Below are 20,861 nucleotides of genomic sequence, written 5' to 3'. Positions count from 1 at the left end.
AATGCTACAATAGTTAAACCCTATTGAGCCAAATTAATCCCTGATAAAATACTACTAACCTCAACTGGATTTCAGTGCAGTCACAGGGTCTCTCTTAAATATAAACTTTGTGACAAAGTTACTCAAGAGTCCAGCTTCAAATAATGTGCTAGTGTGATTATTTCACATGTGGTGAGCAGCAAAGACATCATGAAGCATTCTGTATCTTTCAGTGATTATGAATTGATGGTGTATCGATTACAAAGAAGGAAAAAATATGTACGTATGCAGCTTTGTCTCTTAATTTCAAAATGGTAAATTTTGCTAAATGTTATTTATAAAACAGCCTGAAGTCAAGGACTCAGACATGAAGATGCTTGCCATTTTGTCAAGTTAAAAAATCACTACACATACAGCATACATATAAAAATCTACAAAAATATAGTATATTCCAGATGACATTATTTAGTATTTCTTTACTGCCTTAGTCCAAGTAGGTACATACTGATGACATTCTCTGATGTCATGAAGTTAAGATGTACAATTAATTAATGCAGGAATCAATTAGGACACCACATAGGAAGAAAGGGTCACCTTAATGCTGAAAGATTAATAAAAATAGGTTATAATTCAGCAGCAACTGATGTGCAAGGTCATATGCCCCAGAATTAATAGCAGTTATGTATATTATCATCCAGGACTCTCCTTAGCTGGACAACACAAGCTGAATCACAGGATCTTACAATCATAGAAGAGTTTTTATTGGAAGGGACCTTTAAAGGTCATCTAGTCCAACCTCCCTGCAATGAGCAGAGATATCTTCAAATAGATCAGGTTGCTCAGAGGCCTGTCCAACTTGACCTTGAATGTTTCCAGGAATGAGGCATCTACCACTTCTCTGGGCAATCTGTTCCATGCCTCACCACCCTCATCATAGAAGAATTCTTCCTTACAACTAGTCTAAATCTACCCTCTTTTAGTTTAAACCCATTATCTCTTGTCATACTGCAACAGACCCTGCCAAAAAGCTTGTCTTCATCTTTCTTACAGGCCTTCTTTAAGTACTGAAAAGCTGCAATAAGGTTCCCTGGAGCCCAGAAGAAAGATTAACATACTTCCTGACAAAGGATAACTATGAGACACCAACCTAAAATGCCTGTGAACACGCGATTCTAGGAGACTGCAGACAAATTATTTCCAGCAGCTGTGCCATTGTACAAGTTCTCAAAAGGCAGCATTTAAAATCCTGCATATAATTCTTGGTGGAAAGATCACAAAAAAGACATTTGCATGGTACCACGTGGGGATATCTGAAATCTTGGGGAAAGGAAAAGCTGCCTGCTAAGAGATACCTTAAAGAGCTTGGCTAGGTGATCCTATTTATTAAAACTGAGACAAGAACATGGTGGTCGTTTATGAAATCACACCATGGAGTCTAGTGGAGGGTGACCATGCTGGTCAGGGGCTGGAGCACACAATATACAAGGAGAGGCTGAAGGAACTGGTTTTACTCAGCCCAGAGGAGAGAGGGCACAGGGGAAACTTTGCTACAGCCTACAGCTGCCTGATGGAAGCACAGAGAGAAGATAGCCTGACTCCTTTAAAGGCTGCACAGTGATATAATGAAAAGCAATGGATTAGCCATGAAGAATTTTTATATTTTTATATTTTTTAACATTAAAGATTGTGCAGAGTTGTGGGACATCTATCCTTGGAGGGTGTCCAATAAACACTTGAAACAGCCTTGAGCAACCTGATCTGATTAGACCTGCTTTGAGCAAGGGTTGGACAAGATGAACTCCAGAGGACCCTTACAATCCAAATTATTTTATGATTCCATGAAAATGCATTAAAAAGGAGAGGATGCCCTCTCTCCCCCCCCCAAAAATACACACACACACTAGTCAAACCCCAAAAATATTACCACAAAAAAAAAAAAAAAGGCCATGGTTAGCTTCAGGGAGCAAAAGGAGCATGTCTACAATCAGGAAAGCGCTAAAACAAAAGAACAACAACAATCTGCTTACCTTTGAATTAATTAGATCAGTTTTTGAAATGGAGTGGAATGAAAAGGACTGGACTAGCAATGCTGAAAGCAACACATTCCTATGAACTATGTCAATGCTTAGCTGTGACAATCATAAATTTATTTTTGGAACTTAATGGTTCCAAATCACTGATGACATTTTTATAAACTCAGAAAACAACCAAGGAATACGTACCAATACAACAATTTATCCTGTTTTTTTCCCCCAGTATGAAACAGCCAAAACCCACAGTATTTGCAGCACCAGAGCAGTGCTCTGGTCCCACTCTCTGGGCTGCCAGAACGAGAGCACCAAGTGTGAGCACCACACAGGACAAGCTGTTGTCACCCACCAATAGTGTAATTCAGCCTACAGCCTACCTCTGAGCTGCCCTCCAGAGTGGGTCCATGTGCTAAGTGAATTGGTCTCAGAAACCAGATTTTTCTCCTATGGACAACATATTAAGCTTCTGATACTGTGTTTCTGAAGCTGTTTCTCTGCAGTCTGAGGAAAACGCCTGTCTTGGTTTCATAGTGAAGTGAAAGAAAATATTTCCTTAATTTTGTTGGTTTAGTCTCTCTAGTTCAGCACAGAAAGCTTCACATGTGCTTCAACTGAACGGGTCAGTTTTCAAAATGGAGCAGTTATACTCTTTGTATGTGACAAACAGATGAAAATTACCTACATCAGCTTGGAGAATGGAGGTTGCTGCTCCTCGGTCACTGAAAAGTTTTACCACATGCTCTTATGAAAGCCTATTTGCCACTTGGAACTGAGAGCTTTTGCTTTGGCTGCCTCTCAAACACAAGGCTACAAAATGTTTTCCAGAAAGGTTCAGATGGGAGAGATTATTCACAGTTTGCCTTTGTCATCATTCAAGAGAAGAACTGTGTCTAGCTGGAAATATTTCAGAGATATTTATTGTATTCTGAAAACTTCATTTTATTTCTAACTTTTTTACAGTTAAACATTCAGAATCATAAAATATGAAGTATAAAATATTTAACAAAATAGATGCAGTTCATGTTGTTCCGATGCACCATAGGTATATGATGAAACAGTAAACAGCATATGAGTTTCCTGATGGTCCTCCCTCTCTCATTTACCAGGGAAATGGGTGTATAGACCCACTCCATACATTTTGGTCTGACCATTATGGCATCAACCTTTCATTTCAGAGAGAAAACCACAACCACTCTGGTTTCTGTGTCCTCAGTCTTCCGCAAGTACCGTCACTGTCTAAAATACCAACACTAATGTTCAATACATCAAATACCCTCTGAAATTGGTATATTCAATAGTTTGGTTTTTTTCTTTTTTTTTTTTCTTAAGTACAGAATTTCCTAGAAAAGAAGAATCAGGTAATTCAGTCCATATGAACAAAAGAGTCATTTATTATATATATATTCTCTAGTAAGTTATAATAGTCTCTTGGATTTTAAATGTCTTTTTGCTATTTTCAATGCTTAAAAATTATAATTTTAAAACATTAAATATTGTGTTATATACATTATGATTTAATTTATCATTTCTAAACATGGAGCATTCTCCAAGTGAAAACTTGGATGAAACAGAAAACAACTTCATTGACATAACAGGCTTTAGAAGTTCACTTCATACAACCATAAATTTGACTATATGAAAAATAGTCAAACATCAACTTGCTCCTATATGGGATTTTTTCTGTTTCTTTTTTTCTGGTCTTGGGTAGAGGGGTTTTTTTTGGCTTTTGTTTTTGTATAAACAGAAGGACAGATCTACTAATTACTTTTGTCAGTGTTCAGTATTTTAACTTTTTTTTAATCTCATACCTATTTTATATAAAATAACAAAATATACAGAGAAAGCTGAGTTTGTTACACTAGTTCATACACATACAGTAAATAAAAGTTTTTTTATGTATGGCTTTGCAAAGGTAGATTATGAAGTGACTTTTGAATTTTATTTGTTTAAAAGCATTTTAAGAGAACGTGTTAGTGTGCTTACAATAGCGGCCATGGTAGTCGAATGTCGAGCCAAGAGTTTAATGCTAGGATCACCGGAGGTCTTGCCTGACACTGCTTCTGCAGCCTTCAGAAGACAAATGTAGTTTATTACAACCTCGTCTATCTTAGCTATAATTTCCTGCTGCTGTGTTTCAGAGTTCATTACTTTAACTAAACGCATGCAGGCTTCTGTTAAGCAACAGAGTACTTGAAAGCTGGAAGTCATAGCTAAAAGCATTTCCTCAGGGCTTTTATCAGCCATGGCCATTTTCCTGCAGGCACTTCCCAACTGTCTCGATTCCAAAGATAACAGTTGTTTGTACTTAGAAAGTTTAAGGTCATATGTTTCTGGATGTAAATCTTCTCTCTTGCCCATACTTGCTCGGACCAGTGAGAGTAGCTCACTGGCATCCTTTTGTGCTGCAATAAATCCATCAGGCATTGCATAAGTCTTCTCTTTCATCACATTTATTCGTGTGATTCGTGCATCAAAGGCCACATCATTGAGATTCACATCAATTTGGCCACCTTGGGTGTCGGCACTGCTCTTCTCACTGACTGCCTCATCTTGTGGGGGCTCAGCAGCTTTCGGAGACTCCAAGACTTTCTGCTCATTGTCACTGGACAACGACTGACCAGCTAGTTCTGTGAGTTCACAGGGGGTCTTATGTTCGAAGAGATGTGAGAGCTGATGGCTGTCTTGGTCATCTTCATCATCGTTGTCATCATTTCCTCTGCTTAGGAAGCAATAGCTAAAGGGGCCACGACACCTCCAGGTGCTGGTGTCCAGCTTTCGCAAAGGCAACGTTCGACATGGCTTGGAGTCCTTCTGAGTGGCACCTGTGCCCGAACACTTCTTACTGTCCTTCTTATCAGTGCTGACGAACACACAGCTCTGAGAATAACTTTTTGACAGCTTTTTGCCCAGGGAAAATTCCACCCTTCTCTCCGATTTGGATTCGTCCTTTCGGGTGATGTCTAGGCATTTCAAACTGGCCGTGGCTGCCTTCTTTTCAAACAGCATCTCAATGCCTGCAGATCCTCCAATGATGCTGCTGCTGCGTCTCAGCACTTTCCTGCTCTGTGGCATCCTGAGGCTTCCTCCTATCATGTCATATGGCCGTAAACTAACTGTTGCCCCACAAGCCTGATTTACTTTGGGAATGTCACAAGAGTCTTGATTTTGACTTGGCACCTTTGATTCTGATAGCATGGATGATAGCATGATGGAGTCAGCTAGAGGCTGTCTAGGAAAAGCTGTAGGCATGCCTCCTTGTCTTCCCTTTTCAGGCTCTGTGAAAGCTACACTAGGGGTAGTAGAAGAGCAGACAGAATAATTAAGCATCACCCTGATAATATTTGGACACTGAACTTTTAAATCTCTATTATCAGTCAGGAAAAATGGATTCCTGGTATTTCCCAATGGTTTCCATTCCTCAAAATATTCTATAAAAAAATTCAATACTAGTCTTTTGTATTTCATTAAAATGCCTCTTAAAATCTATCAACAAATTATAAATTATGAATAATTAATTGTTCATTCCAGTACAGCAAATTTATTTTAAAAAAGGAATAGAAAATTATCTAAAAAACATCCTAAATCTCCCCCAATATATGGATTGCATATTTTCTATTATTAATTAGATGAATTCTTTCAGATTAAAATACCTCCTTTAACTACACCTGAGAGAGTATGGAAAGATGCGTTCATGGTAATTTTGGTTTGGTTACATGGGGTGTTTTTTTTGGCAGAGAAAGAGTATTTCTCATTCTAGCTCCTAGTCTGTTGCACTTTTGGATTCTTATGCGTTCGCACAGAACTGCTACATGTGGGTTGCAACCACAAGAAGAGAGAAACATTTAAAATACAACTGAAAGAATTTCCAGTGCTATCTCTGAAAAACTGTGCATTTTTTTTAACTTTGAAGAAACACTTACTGTCAGATTGTGAAGTAAATACATGCTTAATAAAGTAGTGACATTTTCTCATCCTTACATTTAGAGCTTTTTATTCATATTGGCATGCTTTTGACAACCTGCTGAAATAGCATATAGGATACATAAAAAATGAATCACAGGTTTTTCTCTCCTACATTATTATACCTTCTGAAGTCATCTTATAATCTAGCAAGTATCCTGGAACTCAAGTGACTATGGATTTTGGAGAGGCTTCCAAAGAGTGGAAGAGGCCTCACCATCAGTGTCCCTCCAAATATTTTTAACTGTAATGAGAGGTTTTTTTAAAAGTCAATCTCTGTATGCAGCTCTTAAGAATATTTCAACATGTACAAGTAAAATGAATAGATAAATAAAGTTCTAACCCCATTATCTGCTACAACTTGAAGATATAGTTCAAGTTAAAAATAATAGAAATGTCTTACCTAGTCCTCAAAGCTAACATATAGCTTTAAAAATAAGCATAAGAAACCCTTTATTACTGCTGTACCTGTAGTTTCTTTTATCTTGGGGATCCGATGACATCCTTCTCTCAAAGTGCCGAACAGTGGTTCAGCATTAATTGCTGAATGCACAACAGGCACTGTCATTCTGTGACACACGGCTTCCGGCTGCTGGTGCAGGTCTTTGTATGTCGTTCCATGGTTTGGAAGAATGGCAGCTCTTTCATCTGCTGGAACATAGGAAATACCCTTCATTGATGGGTCAGAGATGATGTGCTTAACATCAGAGGTACAAAGAGGAGATTCAACAGGGGTAGCACACGTGCTACTGCCTGTGCTGCATCCTGCATCCACTGAAGAGCACTGAGAGCTCTGCAGTGAGAAATGGCCTTCACTTTGCAGAGATGACATGCGCTTAGCCAAGTGATATTCACAAAGCCTAGCCACACTCTGCTCTGCTTCTGGAAGCTTTGAAGGATGGTCATCTGCAGATAAATCGGTATCTTCTGCATCGTTTAGGTCTTTGGCTGAAGACACAGGAGTTATATCTGACAGGAAATTTTCACCTTGGCTAAGCCCTGAGGTATCATCCTGATCCACCTCAGGATCCACTTCATCCTTACAGTCAGTTTCTGCTTTACCAATGACAGGAACTCTTGGAAAAGTTTTCCCATTCACTGTTTCTGGGCTTGGCTTATCTGCTGCCCCATCATCAGCAGCATACCATCTTTGGCGAAAGGCAGTTCTCTCCACATTAAAAGTGCTTAGGCGTTGACTGTCTCTTGCTGAAAGAGTTCCAAATTTAGCTTTTAGATCTTCATCAGTCTCTGCTTTTTTATTTCCCTGTTGCTTTTTCACAGTAGCATTGCCATCAGAGGGTGCTTTTACTTCGCTATCTGTCATCTTATTTTTCCTTTTACTAGTGCAAGAATATACCAAGGATCCCATGTGCAATTTGTTAAAATAATCAGTGACAGATTTTGTTTCCATGGTCTCTGGCTCCATTTCCATGTTATCAGAATGAAGAATCTGCTTTGAAGGCACAACTTTTGACTGTAGCTCTGCAGCCTGATGACCAGACAAAGGCTGTGAGGGCTTCATGCCTGGCCCTCCAGCCTGATTCTTTGCAATAGGAAATTCAGTCTGCTCTTCCACAAGGGGTTGGTAGCCTTCACTTGTGGTCAAAAACATACGTGCAGTGTTTTCTGACTGTTTCTGTGCTGCAGCTAGTTCAGAGCTTTCAGTCATTTCAGAGGAATTTGTTTCATTGCCAGAATCTGAAGATGACTCAGGGCTATATGCTCGCAGGATAGCTACACCTGCAAGCCACAAAAAATAAGACTCAATTAAATGACAGCAGCTGAAGCACCTGGATAAGTGAAAAGCAAAAGGGGGTGTATTAGAGACAAAAATATGCTTTGTAAGAATACTTTGACTTTATTGCACAGTTCCCGAAACAGGTAGTTTAATAACATAATGGTGCTCCATTAAATATGGAATACGATATATGCAAAATGATGGCAAAAAATAAAAGGAAAACTAAGAAAAAACAAACCAACCCTCATGAAATGGAGTATTTCCAAAGCTAAATGGATGAGATGGAATGATTTTCAATGAATAAATGTAACTATGGTGAAAGAACCTGAATTGTCATTCGTCTGCTGTTCCTCTGAAGCAGCCAAAGCTTCTAGTGCTTGAAGTGTAGAGACTACAGCATCATCTAGCCCCTTTTCACATTTCCCCTCTGTATTAGTAGGGACAGCATCGATAAGCGACACTGGAATGTCATCATTGCCTAGATTACTGTCTTGCTCCTTGTTGTCTCTAGGCTGCGTTGCTTGATTCTGAGTGTCTTCCTCATCTGAACTGTCCCTGAAGCCCGGTGGAGGAGCAGCAATGGCCATGTTTAAGGTATGCAATAGGAAATCATCTTCATTATCATCACCTTCTGGAGGTGGAAGTGAAGTCAAATCAATAATGTCATCACTAGAACCAGAAAGGCTGAGAAGAGCAGGCCTATTGATTTCTCCTACCATAATGTCTTCTTCACAGCTTACTTCATCTTCATCTTCGGCATCATCTGTGTTTTCTGCATAACAAATATCATGCAGCAAAGGCTCTTCTATCCCTTCCGCAGCTCCAAATATTTTACCATCACTTATAGTTGCGTAAACAGAATTTGTAGCAAACTGAATGCTTTCAGTGTCTGGTGATAACTCCAGGCCTTTAATATCACTGGCATTACTAATATAAATGGCTCTTTGTTTTTCTAGTACTTCTGGACTTTCATCCAAAAGCCTTTCATAGCCAAGAGTCTGGGGACTGATACCATCCAAGTTGTGATCTCCAAATATAAACGAAACTTTTGCTCCCCTGGGGGAATCCTGTGCTTTCTTGCTAGATTCCAAACCTGAGAGTGACAGCAGTGAAGGCTGGTTAAAATTTCTGCTTTCTTCTGCTTCAGCAGGGTCACTTTGCTTGGCCAGATGTTGATCAAATCCACCTGAATTATAAGTATTTTCTATGAACAGATGTCTGTGTTCTTTTTGACATAACAGACTTTCAGAAACATCTACAGTCTTCTGTTTTGGATCAGCAAAGCATATTTGAGTCTCCTGATCTCCTTCAGCAAGGAAAGTGGTAGTTTTTGGTATACAATTCCACTCAGAAGCAAGGATATTATGCTTCCCTCTGTTTTCAGGTCCTGTGGCACAGCGAAATAAAATCAACAGTGTGAAATCAAAGAACAAAATCATGTAATTTTTAAACAATAATTTGTTAATGCTGAGCATTAAGCATTCTGAATAGGACAGCTAAGCCACGAAAGACTTCAAAAAAACTCTTTTAAATTCACCTCTGTTCTAAGTGAAATACCTGTTGACTTAATGACCTAAAGTTTAACTGGTACTTTTCTACTCTGGAATAAAACTAAACCTCATCTAGGTACAAATACTATAGCAGGAATAGTAACACAAAATCAGCTGGTTTCTCCATATGTATTCTTACAAAAGATATATGCATATAAAATAACACTCACAGGGAGCATGCATCTATTTTACTAGCGTAGGAAAGAAATTAATCATTGGTTTATTTTACCATTAAGATGCTATCATAGGCTGGATATTAGAACATTATAAAGCTAAACTGATACACTGTGATGCTAGGTCTGAGCCAGCAATCAGATCTTATTGACATAGCCTTCTATTTATCTGGAGGTGCTCTGGCTTAAGCTGACTTCTTTATACATTGGACCATTGTTAAGGTACTGTGAAATGAATACCTGTTTCTCGGCTCCCTATATTTTTCTTGTTGGCCATGTTAAATATGGAACGCCTTGAGTCAACCAGCAGTCGGTAATATCCAGCTGTTAGGCAAGCAAGATTCATTGCATCTGATGACTCCATCAGAAGAGTAATAGGCTAAGAAGAACACAATCAAGTTAAGGCCATTCCTCCTCAATTTGTTCACCTGCTGACAATACTAGTACATTGAAGCAAAAGGAATTACATCACAAACACTACATTGAAAAATACACGAGAATTTATTTTCCTCACTACCAATATCAAACAGCATAAACAATCTAGAAAAGGTAGAACTCCAATTGGACATCTTAACATGCTCTCTTTCTGAATGAGGCTAACCATTTTAAGACTCTTGCTCCATCTTTTTCTTGCATAGATATTTTATCCTTGCCAAACCACTATTAAATGTTACATTGAATCTGCCATGCAGATTCATTAGGTACATTAGGCATTGGAGTCTTGTAGTAGTATGAGAATCCACAGATTCAGAAAATAAGGTGCACTAAGCATATGTAATGAAGCAAGACATGGGAAGCAAACACTCAGGGAAAGTTGAGGTTCAGAAAACACAGTAGCATGGTTAAAGTTATCATTACAAAGCAGAGGCAGTGACAGGTTAAAAGATTTCAGTGTTTGTGGCCTGGCATTACTGAAAAGACAAACAGTGAAAAAATAAGCAGATAAATAGAGACAAAGAGAATGGAGAAAGATCCTCAGAATGTAGAAAGATCCTCAGAAAGGAGATCAGCAAAGAAAACAAACACAAAGCACTGTAAAAAAAATCCAGACCAACAAAAATGAGAGACCTCAGAGCTCTGAAAAACTATGGCTGCCAGGCTAGCAAGCATGGAACCTGAGATATCCATAGGAAATAAATTTTCTTTAAATCCCTTTTCTTTTGCCATCATATATACATTTCTTTGTCTAAAAATTTTGTTCATATGTCTGCAGCTTTTAATATCAAAAGCTGTTCTCAAATTTATTTTAAGGTGTCTAGCCTCTATAATTCCTAGACAGGAAATAAAAATTAAGCCCTTACTATGATGCATAGATAGAAATTATACTGTAGACAACCCACCTTATCACTCATATTTTGTAGTGACTCATAGCTATGTGGACATTTGTGACAATTTATCATAATCTAGCATGCAGAGCCCACTGTCACAAGACATATGCAAGGACCTGCATCATTCTTTCCAGGAAGAACATTACATGCAACAAGGATGGCTCTCCAACCTACTCAGCCCCTTACTAGTAAAAAGACAACTGATTCTGGTAGAAGCTGTGGCCAAAACATAACTGATGATCATAGCTTACTACCAAACCCAGAATAGGTCTGATGAGTTTTTAAATGCCTGTGCTGCAGTATCTTAGGCCAAAATGTCCCGGCTGCCCTGAATGTTCTATAAACAGTTTTCAGGAACGCAGAAAAATTTATGTGATTTTTTTTCTTTAACATATTTTTTGCTACAGCTTGAGCTTCCAATCTTCTTTCAAGATATTCAACTATAGCCATTAAAGTTACTCTAAATTATTAAACTCACATCAGGTTAATTAATCTCTGTTCTTTTGAGCGACTACTAAAAAACTAAAACTTGAAATGATATATTCATCTCAAATTTTCTGCAGTGATTGGCAGAAAGAGATGAACTCTACAGAAACCTCAAATCGCTGAAAACAGTTATGTGAACTACTGTTAATCTGCTGAAAAGTCTTGTGACAGCTAAACTTTTTTGCCTTCTTCTGCCAAGTGACACATAATTGAAAATGTATTAAAAGAAACAAACAATAAAAATTGGAACTGTCCCTTCGTGAAGAAAATAATGGCATATACGACATATACTGGCATATTCAGAACCTGGATATATGAACCTGTTACCTTAGGGTAAGTTAAGGGATGAAAACATCAGCTGAGAATACCTACCTGTGTGTGCCTGCATTTCCTTCATAGGACATAGTGACAACCCCTACCCGTGCCCCACAGAGAGGCATTTTTTTTTCAAATTCCATCCAGAGCCTCCTAGATTTGTAACTTTAAGCCAATCTCGCTGACTTTAAGACTAAATATGTTGAAATGCAAGGAGATGGGGATATACACAATTTGCAATAAGACAGTAACAGTATTATAATATAAAGCAACATAAAACCATGGTAATAAAAAATACTATGGTATACTGTGCTGCATATGAGCAGATGGGAAGGATTTAATTTCTCCATCTGTAAAAAGGTGATAACAGCTTTCTTACAAGAGGGCTATGAGTTTAGCACAGCAGAGTTAACAGGTAAAGAAGCCTGAGATCCTCAGATGTCACCACTAAGTAAGGTGAAAGAGATGCTATGTTTACCAACCTGTAAATTTCTCTTAGGTTGCTGTCAAAGAGGATCTCGATTAATTTACAGCAATTTTTTTTCATTAATGTAAATACATGGAAACAGTTCCAGGTCAATATATAAAAAACATTCAAAGCAAAAGTTTAGTAAAACATTCCTTGCATATGCTCTTTCTGTATAGCTGGGTAAGCAGAAAAAACTGTTAGGCTCTATTTATTTTAATCAAATACATATGTTTCAAGAACTATTCCTTCAATCTCTAGTTATCCTTATTATTAATGTCCTAGAAAGTCCATGAAGCATTTCACTTCAAAACCAAATAGAAAGCACACCAAGAAGAACCAGGACAATATAACGTACAAAACTCCACTCATTTTGCCAGTAGATGCCACAGATGCAAAGTATTACGTGGGATTCAAGAGAAATTAAACAACTAGAGGTAGATGATGAGCATCTGTGAATATATTATGCAGGGCAAAGCACTGAACTAGAATTACAAAAGCTAAGAAAAAAACCCATGCTTTTCTACAGTTTACCTAATTGGTAACTGCTATGTGGTTGCTTGCAGTGAACTTTGCAGATGTAACACTGGATTTCAGGGGACACTGGTTTGATGCAGCTGGTGATTCTCTAATGGTAATAATATTGTCTATCACACTTCCAATGGTAATAATATTGTCTATTAGAAGAAGCTTCAAAAGAAGACCAATTTCATCATCATCTCTTCTAACCACGGAAATTCAGGAAGACAACAACAAAGCCAATTGCCTGGGGTCAGCCAAGAGAAAAATCAAAACAGAATAAAAGTGCTGCAAAGTACTGGTCTGGTATGCTGTAGGGCCCTCAAATGCCCAAGCCATAGTATACATGCACTGTCCAAATAAAGAGCTAAAAATGCACCCTCAGAGTATTGCTGGCATGAAAATATTCAGAATAGTATGGCTTGATATAATATTCAAATAAAGACAAAAACATTATTTATAGATATTATATCAAAATAAATTAAGAACAAACTTACTTTTACATCTAAGACATGCAGCTCAACTCTAACATTGCTTTCATCTTCTGTAAACATCTCAATTCTGTTCACATGGCTGAAGTCTGCCAGGAGAGCCACAAGGTTTGTTTTGGTGTTTATCACATGGCTGATCCCGTATCGTGGCCCCACTAACAGCGTTACTTCTGAACGCTTTTCTCCCTGCTTTAGCAGAAGAAATGAAAAAAGCAGAAGTAAGAAACATGATAGCTATGGCATAGTGACAGAAATCACTTTCAGTGATAACTTGCAGTTACATAGGACTACATTTCCATGGTATTTCTACATTAAAGATTATTATGTTTTTTCTAAGAAGATACACAAGAGCATACTTGATTCGTAATTAAAAACAAAGAGTAAAGGAATTTCCTGCTGGATGCTGATTGTACTCTAGTTTTTAGATGGGCAGTTAGATGGACAGACAGATGGATGGACTCTCCTTCTGTTAAAAGAAAAATGTTGTCATTAAGATTTTTCCAGAGTAATAACTTTAGCATTCAATAGTTAATTGGATGGTGTTATTTGCTAGAAAAGTGCTACCTATCTCCAAATTCCCAGTAAAGTTCAAATTATATCAGGTATGTTATTTTCAAGATGAAAATTAAAAAAAAAGTGATTTGATTCAATTAACAATGATTTTTAAGTGTATGAATAAAACCTAAATTTCTAAAGAAAATTATATAATCCAGCTTTTGCAAAAAAAAAAAAAAAAAAGCATCGATGAAAAAATCAAGAGAAGAGAAAGACTATTGTAAGAGAAATGTTACCACTAGTGTTGCCTTGAAAACACGCCCTCCATATAATCGCAGATCACTGAGGAACTTTAGATAATGCACCTTGGCTTGCAGAGCAGAGAGCTGAGAAAGGAGAAACAGGGGTAAGAGGTAGTTGTGAAAATCATCACATTACAAAATTCAGAAAGAAAACGTATTTGTGTAACATAAGGAGAATGGACTGCAAAAACAGTTCTTTGGAGCTTGAAACTAAATCTATACATGCTTGAATTTCAGATGAGGAGAAACTGTTTCACTCTTAACATTAATATCTTGCTTGTTTAGTTAAAATGCACTGAGGACTTCAGAATGGGCAGATCAGAGCACTGCAGTAACATCGTAACTGATTCAATGAAGGGAAAATGTTAAAAGTGCTCAAACATCTGTTCATTGAGGGATTTCAAGGCTAAGAAGCTCTCCATTCATAAATTCCATCAGTTCTTTAATGTTTATGCACCTATATAGAGAAAAAGAACAAAGAATTTGCTTTTGTCAGTTATGTATATTACATCTTGCTAGGTACTTGTGGTACTTGGCATATTATTCCAACTCGTTACTGTATTTCCTACTTTGTAAAATGAAACTCTTCCACTATATTTAGTAGGTAATAAACCTGAAAGCTAAATACAGCACATCAATACATAAGATCATATCATGTAATACATGTAATAATTTGTCTCCTTTTTTTCTCCTCTGAACTTAAACTCCCTACCTAGGAAATAAAACTTGGAAATACTTTATGAGACAGAATGGAAACAAGAAACAGTTCATTTCACCCAAACAGTCTGGATCCAAACCTTTTACCTCCCTGATGGTAAAGTCCTTATAGCTAGACTTTTGAAAGATAATATAAAACAGTCTCATCTCATTTGCTAGTCTCCTTTCAGCCACTGGAATTCTAATTCAAAAAATTGTTTGATCTTGAACAACATTTTAAGAGCTCCTATCCTAAGTTTTTTCTAGACACCAAGAAGGAAATGGATCTGAAGCAGAGCAACTAGTGATAGTGCTTTCCCTTTTCCTTCACTACGTGTTCACTCAGTGGAGAAATACATAGGGGTTGTGAAAAACAGGAGAATCCTGAGAATGAGAAGCTTCCCTTCATGCGAAGGAAGAGAAGACCCCAGAAAAAAATCAGTTCCTGTGTTAGTACCTACAAGTGAGACAGAAGGTGACGATGAGCTCAGATTCTTTGTTTATGAGACCTACCTGGTAAAAAAAAAAAGCAGAACGGAAACAATATATTTCCAAAGCTCAAATCAAAAAAAAAGTGAAGCGAACCCAGAAAGACTGCTTGCTGCAGGAAGGGACTGTTGCAATATCTCTCCTAACCAATAACTGATACTGTAAGGCATACCTTACACCTGCAAGGTCTCCAACAGTGATGGCTTCCAAAATGAACCCAAATTTACTCTACTAGGATAAATAATAAGCAATTGGCATAATTTAGCTTTAGTTTCAGCAGTATAGGAGACATGCAGTGCTTCAGAGAGGTGGCCTTTCTTCTTGAGCTTCACAGGTCAAACACGTAGAGCTATGTTCACAGTCATGATGTGATCTGAAACCTCCAAGAAGGATTTCATTGCTGACTGCAATGAACCTCAGCTCAGGCACCAGCTATTTTGAAGTTTTTTGGTTCAGAAAAAAAGTGTCATGAAGCAGGATTCAAATCATTTTATGTCTCAACTAGTCACTCTTAGATTCTTTTTACAGTTCATGAAGAGAAATAAGCATTTCTAGGACACAACTAATCTGACCTATTTTTGGTTCCTAATGTGGGATGGGATGAATCGTTCCCTCAAAGTGCCTGTTTCTCTCCATTGACTACAAAGACAGACTAGACGACCTGCATTAAGAAACCTCATTACTGTGTCTAAAAGTAGCCTTAGTTGTATGCATTTAACAAAGATATTTCTCAGAGATACTGTCTTCTCCATGTTTTTTCCAGCTGAACTGAAAGCTTAGTGCTAAGAAAAGCATTTTACAACAGTAAAGAGGGTCATTTACTGTAAGGACCATCATCTATCCAGTGAGATCTCGGCCAGCAAAAAGTCCCTCTCTACAGTGTAACAGAAAACAATCTGAAAAACATTTATGTCCAGCAAGTAGGTTAATGTAATTCAGATGAGAGCATCATAGAGAGAACAATAACTTTCCTAACGAGTCTGCTATTCATAGAAAGCACTAAATTAATTTTTAAAAATATATATCTTTATCATACATGATGTGTTAATAACCAGTTCTCTGTCATTCTCAAGATAAGAAGATAGTTTAGTTGGGGCATAATTGACTATATATAATTGTTCTTGGCTGTGTTGTACGAGCATCTGAAGTTAAATCTCTGAAAATATAATGACTAGCTGTTTCTCCGAAGGATTAGCCTTAAATGTTTCTCATATGCGCAACCCTTTCTCTTCTTTAAAACATATTTTCCATTAAGATGCAAATTTAATACCTTTTTTCCTGGAGGAACTAGGTTTTGATTTGCTTTGACAAGATGGGAAAGTGCTTTCTTTATGTTCTTTTCTTTCATGCTTTGCAGCACAGCAGATGGAAGAAAAGTCTCTAATCCCCATTCTTTTCTGCAATAAAAGGCATATATTTAATTTCACATTTCTGTGATGATTATTTATCTAAAGACTGGTGACTACGATGTCAAGTGAACGATCACCTGAAAACAGAAGGAGAGTTGATCAGGGTTCTGCAATAACATATTATTTTTCTAGATTCAAACTATGTATTTATTATGAAAAAGATGTTTTAAAATGATAAATAATCTCTCTTCTATCCCTCCCACTTCTTCAATTGTGCCATTCAGAAAAAATATTTAAGTTTGATGTTTAAAGTCTATGTTAAATACCACTTAATTATATAGGCAAGCACCATTACAGAATTAAAATAGCAGATAATTTACAAGGTAATGTCAGATGTAATTTTATTTTTGAGGCTTCCTTTAGAACACACAAACCAGAGAGTCATTTTCTTTATCACTTATACGTTTTTTTGGTGAGGGGGGAGAGGGTCCCTCTCAAAAACAGTCTCCCTCCTTTTACCAATTTTTTTTCTGCTTGAAGCACCTCTTTTGATAGAAGACTGACTTCTCACTTCTAAGTAGTTATTTTTGCTGATTCATTAATAGGATAGAATATAACATGATCTTCAATATGGTGGATAAACTCTACAAGACTGAGTGTGTAACAGTTACTTTTATTCTGCAAATAAACTACGCAACAGTAACAAAGTTTTAGGGTTTGGGTTTTTTATTTTTTTATGGATTTTGTTGCAGTTTTTTTGCTGCTTTGTTTTTTTTTTTTACTCCAAGCAGATGTACGCATTCACACTCTGGATTTTTCTTTTTCTTTGTAGATACATATACATGTTGTCTAACGTAAGACAGGTGCCTGCTGGGATACTTTTGCATTTAAGAAATATTACACAATGGAATCTATGACCCTACTGTCTTCAGTATCAAGCCATTATCTGAATTTTACTATAACAATCTCTACTAAAACTTTAGGATTCAGACCATATAAACTTAGATCTTAAATCACTGAAAGCAAATGAGTTAATCTTACTTACATTTATAAGCTATTTATTTACATATATAGGGTACTTCATATGCCTAAACAGATGACCAAAAGGTAAATGCACCAAAAGGACCATATATGTTGCTCTTAACACACTTGAATCAATTTCAGTGACAAATAATAAACCTAAAATTGCTGCATACATACAGACATATTAAAGAAACAACCCTAAAGAATCTACTAGTTACTAGTAATGTTTCACTTTTTAAGGATACACAGCATTCTCAACTTACTCTATGTATTTGAGGGAAATTTTCTGAGTTTGCTTGGTGGTCACAGTTGCAATATACATTTGTAACGCAGCCAACCGCAGGGCAATGTCATATTTCAGTTCTGGTCCAAATCTTTCCTGAACCACATCGTTACAGCTCTGACAAAAAACCAGTAGAGGGAGCATGAAGTTAAAAAATCTTGCACTAAAAATAAATTATTTGGGCTTTTTTTGTTGTTGTTGTTTTCAGTTTTGGGGTTTTTTCATTAATGTTGCATGTAGAGTAGAGTAACTCCAAACCCAGAAGCAGGACCATGCTGAAGGTAGGACTGTTGCTCTCAGATGTTTCAGATGCTCACCACAACATGGGTACTTAGGAAGAATACCAGTACTTTTGCCTGAGAGCAGAAGGCATGAGTATTTTGACCTTAGCTCTCTTCATCCTTCCTGGGGAGAAGAGTAATCCTGCATCACAAAGAGTGCATCTGGACTCAGGATAGCAGGATTCTACCTGGTGAGATACTCAGGAGAACCAAATTGCTTGTGCATCAGTTTTCCCATCCATCTTACTGGAAGTTCCTTTTCAGACATCATTTCTGTCTGATATTACAATACCATAAATAAGTATTAGCAATTAATTCAGCTTCACTCTTTTCTAAAGCCAAATATACTTTGGAAAGATATCAAAGCATTACTGTTTGGAGAGACTTACGAAGAAAGGGGACTTTGCAGATGATAGAGATTTGCACATTCCCCAAGTGCATTCATTGGCTTTATGCAGCAGAAAACAAAGCCAGGATTTACAGCAGCCACACTTTCTATGTGAAGACGTAAATTTATACATACAATAAGTCCATTTCTTTATTCTCCTTTACATTAACAATGGCTGTACTTTCACTTACCTGTACATAGAGATATTCAAAAGCAACTGGATCTCTTCTTAAAAGATCAATGGGATCCTTTGGGACAAAGCTAATCCTGAAAAGACATCTCATCTTGTGCGAGCTTGGCCTTTGGGTCACCTAGGATAGTGCAATAAAAATATTAGAGGTTGGCAACCCTAGTTTAGCCACATGCTCTGTAGTCTCAGGCAATGTGACCTTGCTTCAGAGACATGTGGTAGGAAGAAAAACAATTCTATCCATCAAACAGCTCTGCCATGGGCTACTAAGTTCTTCACCTAAAAACATCATATTTATAATCTTTTGGAAAGACTTTTAGACTTGTATAGGCATGACTGTCTGATACAATTTATCCTCAAAGCAACAGAATTCACTCAAAATTAGAGTGAAAGGACAGAAAAAACAGACCTTAATGAAAACCATCCAAGTGAAATACAAACTGAGTTGAGCTTCAGCAGGACTAAAATGAGAAGTTTTTTGGGGAGAAGTCACATTTTATTTCTTAGACAGCCTGAGAATACAGGTAAGGTCCAGGCTGAATACTTTCCTCACTTCCTCTTGCTTATTTTATCCCATTAGGCAATTTGCAAGAAATTAGGTCTTTTTCCTGGATTGAGAGATCTACTTTATGACTTCTGACTGAGACCCAACATACTAAAAAATTACAAAGACCGTTTTGCTTGTTGGTCAGCAAAACTTTGTTAAACCTCTAACACTCTCTTCTGGGTATATTCACAGGAGACCACCACATAGCTAATGAAAAACTGGATGAAAGGGTAACAATCCAATAACACCATTGTAAGTCATGATCAGCAGCAACATCATAATGGAAAATTAAAGTATTTTGCTGATTTTACAGGAACTTCAAAGAAGACACCCCCAGAATTAATGTAGTTTATCTAACTTATTCAATTAAGCTAATGCTGTTAAAGAGTTAGGGTACTTTATAGCCTACAGCTTTACTTTATAAAACTATACTTTTAAAAATACCCAATGAATTCTCTGTCTTGCCCTAACAATTTTCAAAAGGTGTATTTATCTCACATTGTCTCTGACCTCATTCTTAAGCATCTAGACATACTCTGCATATATAAATAAAAGCTCGGGATGGGAGTTTTGAAAGCTCACTGAGTTGGTTTATTCTGATCCTTCTGATTTCATTGAGAATTTTACCAATTACTTCAAAGGAGTGAGCTAGGCCAGGACAGCCAGTATTGAGTACTTTTGGATATTGTGCAATCATTGGGTAGCTTATATCCACAAGAAAAGAATGTTAACATGGCAAAAGCAAGTGCTTAAAGATTAGAAAATGCTAGAAAGACTGTTAGCTGGCAAACTAAGCTCCATCATACCATTACATGGACTCTAGCTATAGGATCAAGGAGATTCTGTAATTTCAATATTTTGCCCCATTTCATCTAAGAATCCATTTCTATTTTTTTTCTTTTTCAAATTTAGTTGAAATTAAAAATATGCTAATGTTTTCCTAGAACTCAGAAATACAAGGGAAAATTTCAGTCTTAACAATTTGGCAAAATGATAAGCAGCTAAAATCAGTGTACTCCACTGGTAACTATGAAGCAACTTCACCTTTAGTCACACCTCCCTGATCTAAAGAAGAAAGTCACACCACTGTTTTCTGGGTCACAATTCATCATCACTGAAGAGACATAAGGTATTACTGTGTAAACGAGACAAACCCAACTTCCTCAGAAAGAGGAACATTATTCTCTGTCACCCAGATACAGATCTGTATAATCAGACTGGAACCAAAATCAAAATAAGGTTTTTAAAGAAATTTGGGCAGACTGTGGTTCTCAGAACTTCTTAATACTTCTGAATGGCCCAATGAAGCAATGAAATATGACATTTGTAACAGAAAAAATATTTGTTTCCTGTGAGAACCTGATTCTTACAACCACATCTAAATACTGTTGCTGTTTGATAGATAGGATCAAACTATAAATCTTGTTGATAACTCACTTGAGTAATGAAAAAGATGGATAATTTACTGATTAATCCATCTCATTAATATCTGTTTTCACATAGCATTACACAAACCTGAGTTAGAGTCTCCTGTTCATGTAGCAAAAGGAGTTTTGTTCCAGATCCTTCAACCCTCTGCTCCAGCATCAGGGAAAAGTGTTCAATACACTTGATGGAAAGCTTTTCTTGGAGTGTTAAGATGACATCCTAATTAACAAAGGATTCATAAAATGTACTTAAATTCACAAAATGCTTGGGACTGAGTTATTCAGTGCCCCCCACCCTGCATGTACCTGCACAGAGTGGAAGCCCAGGCTTCATGCCTGTTCTGTACAAGTGTACA

The 20,861-nt window shown here is 37.1% G+C and overlaps 1 protein-coding gene across 6 annotated transcripts in view; it reads right to left on the bottom strand.

The window, feature by feature from the left end:
- Nucleotides 1-2,898: 2,898 nt before the first annotated feature.
- Nucleotides 2,899-20,861, bottom strand: part of FRMPD4 (FERM and PDZ domain containing 4) — a 301,848-nt gene continuing 283,885 nt past the window's right edge. For 4 of the 6 annotated variants that reach the window (XM_064646612.1, XM_064646608.1, XM_064646611.1 and 1 more), the window contains 10 exons: nt 20,594-20,725; nt 18,533-18,652; nt 17,653-17,789; nt 16,288-16,414; nt 13,827-13,916; nt 13,042-13,224; nt 9,671-9,809; nt 8,033-9,094; nt 6,438-7,709; nt 2,899-5,293 (listed from right to left, as the gene is read on the bottom strand). In XM_064646612.1, the coding sequence (XP_064502682.1) occupies nt 3,948-5,293; nt 6,438-7,709; nt 8,033-9,094; nt 9,671-9,809; nt 13,042-13,224; nt 13,827-13,916; nt 16,288-16,414; nt 17,653-17,789; nt 18,533-18,652; nt 20,594-20,725 (4,608 nt within the window). In that variant the 3' untranslated portion in view covers nt 2,899-3,947. Of the gene's footprint in view, nt 5,299-6,437; nt 7,710-8,032; nt 9,095-9,670; nt 9,810-13,041; nt 13,225-13,826; nt 13,917-16,287; nt 16,415-17,652; nt 17,790-18,532; nt 18,653-20,593; nt 20,726-20,861 lie in introns of all 6 variants that reach the window. The other 2 variants (XM_064646614.1, XM_064646610.1) reach the window with 2 other exon arrangements.

Source organism: Pseudopipra pipra, chromosome 2 (assembly GCF_036250125.1).
Source record: "Pseudopipra pipra isolate bDixPip1 chromosome 2, bDixPip1.hap1, whole genome shotgun sequence".
NCBI lineage: Eukaryota > Metazoa > Chordata > Aves > Passeriformes > Pipridae > Pseudopipra > Pseudopipra pipra.
Note: the sequence above shows the minus strand (reverse complement) of the source record. Positions and strands in the feature narration are given on the sequence as shown.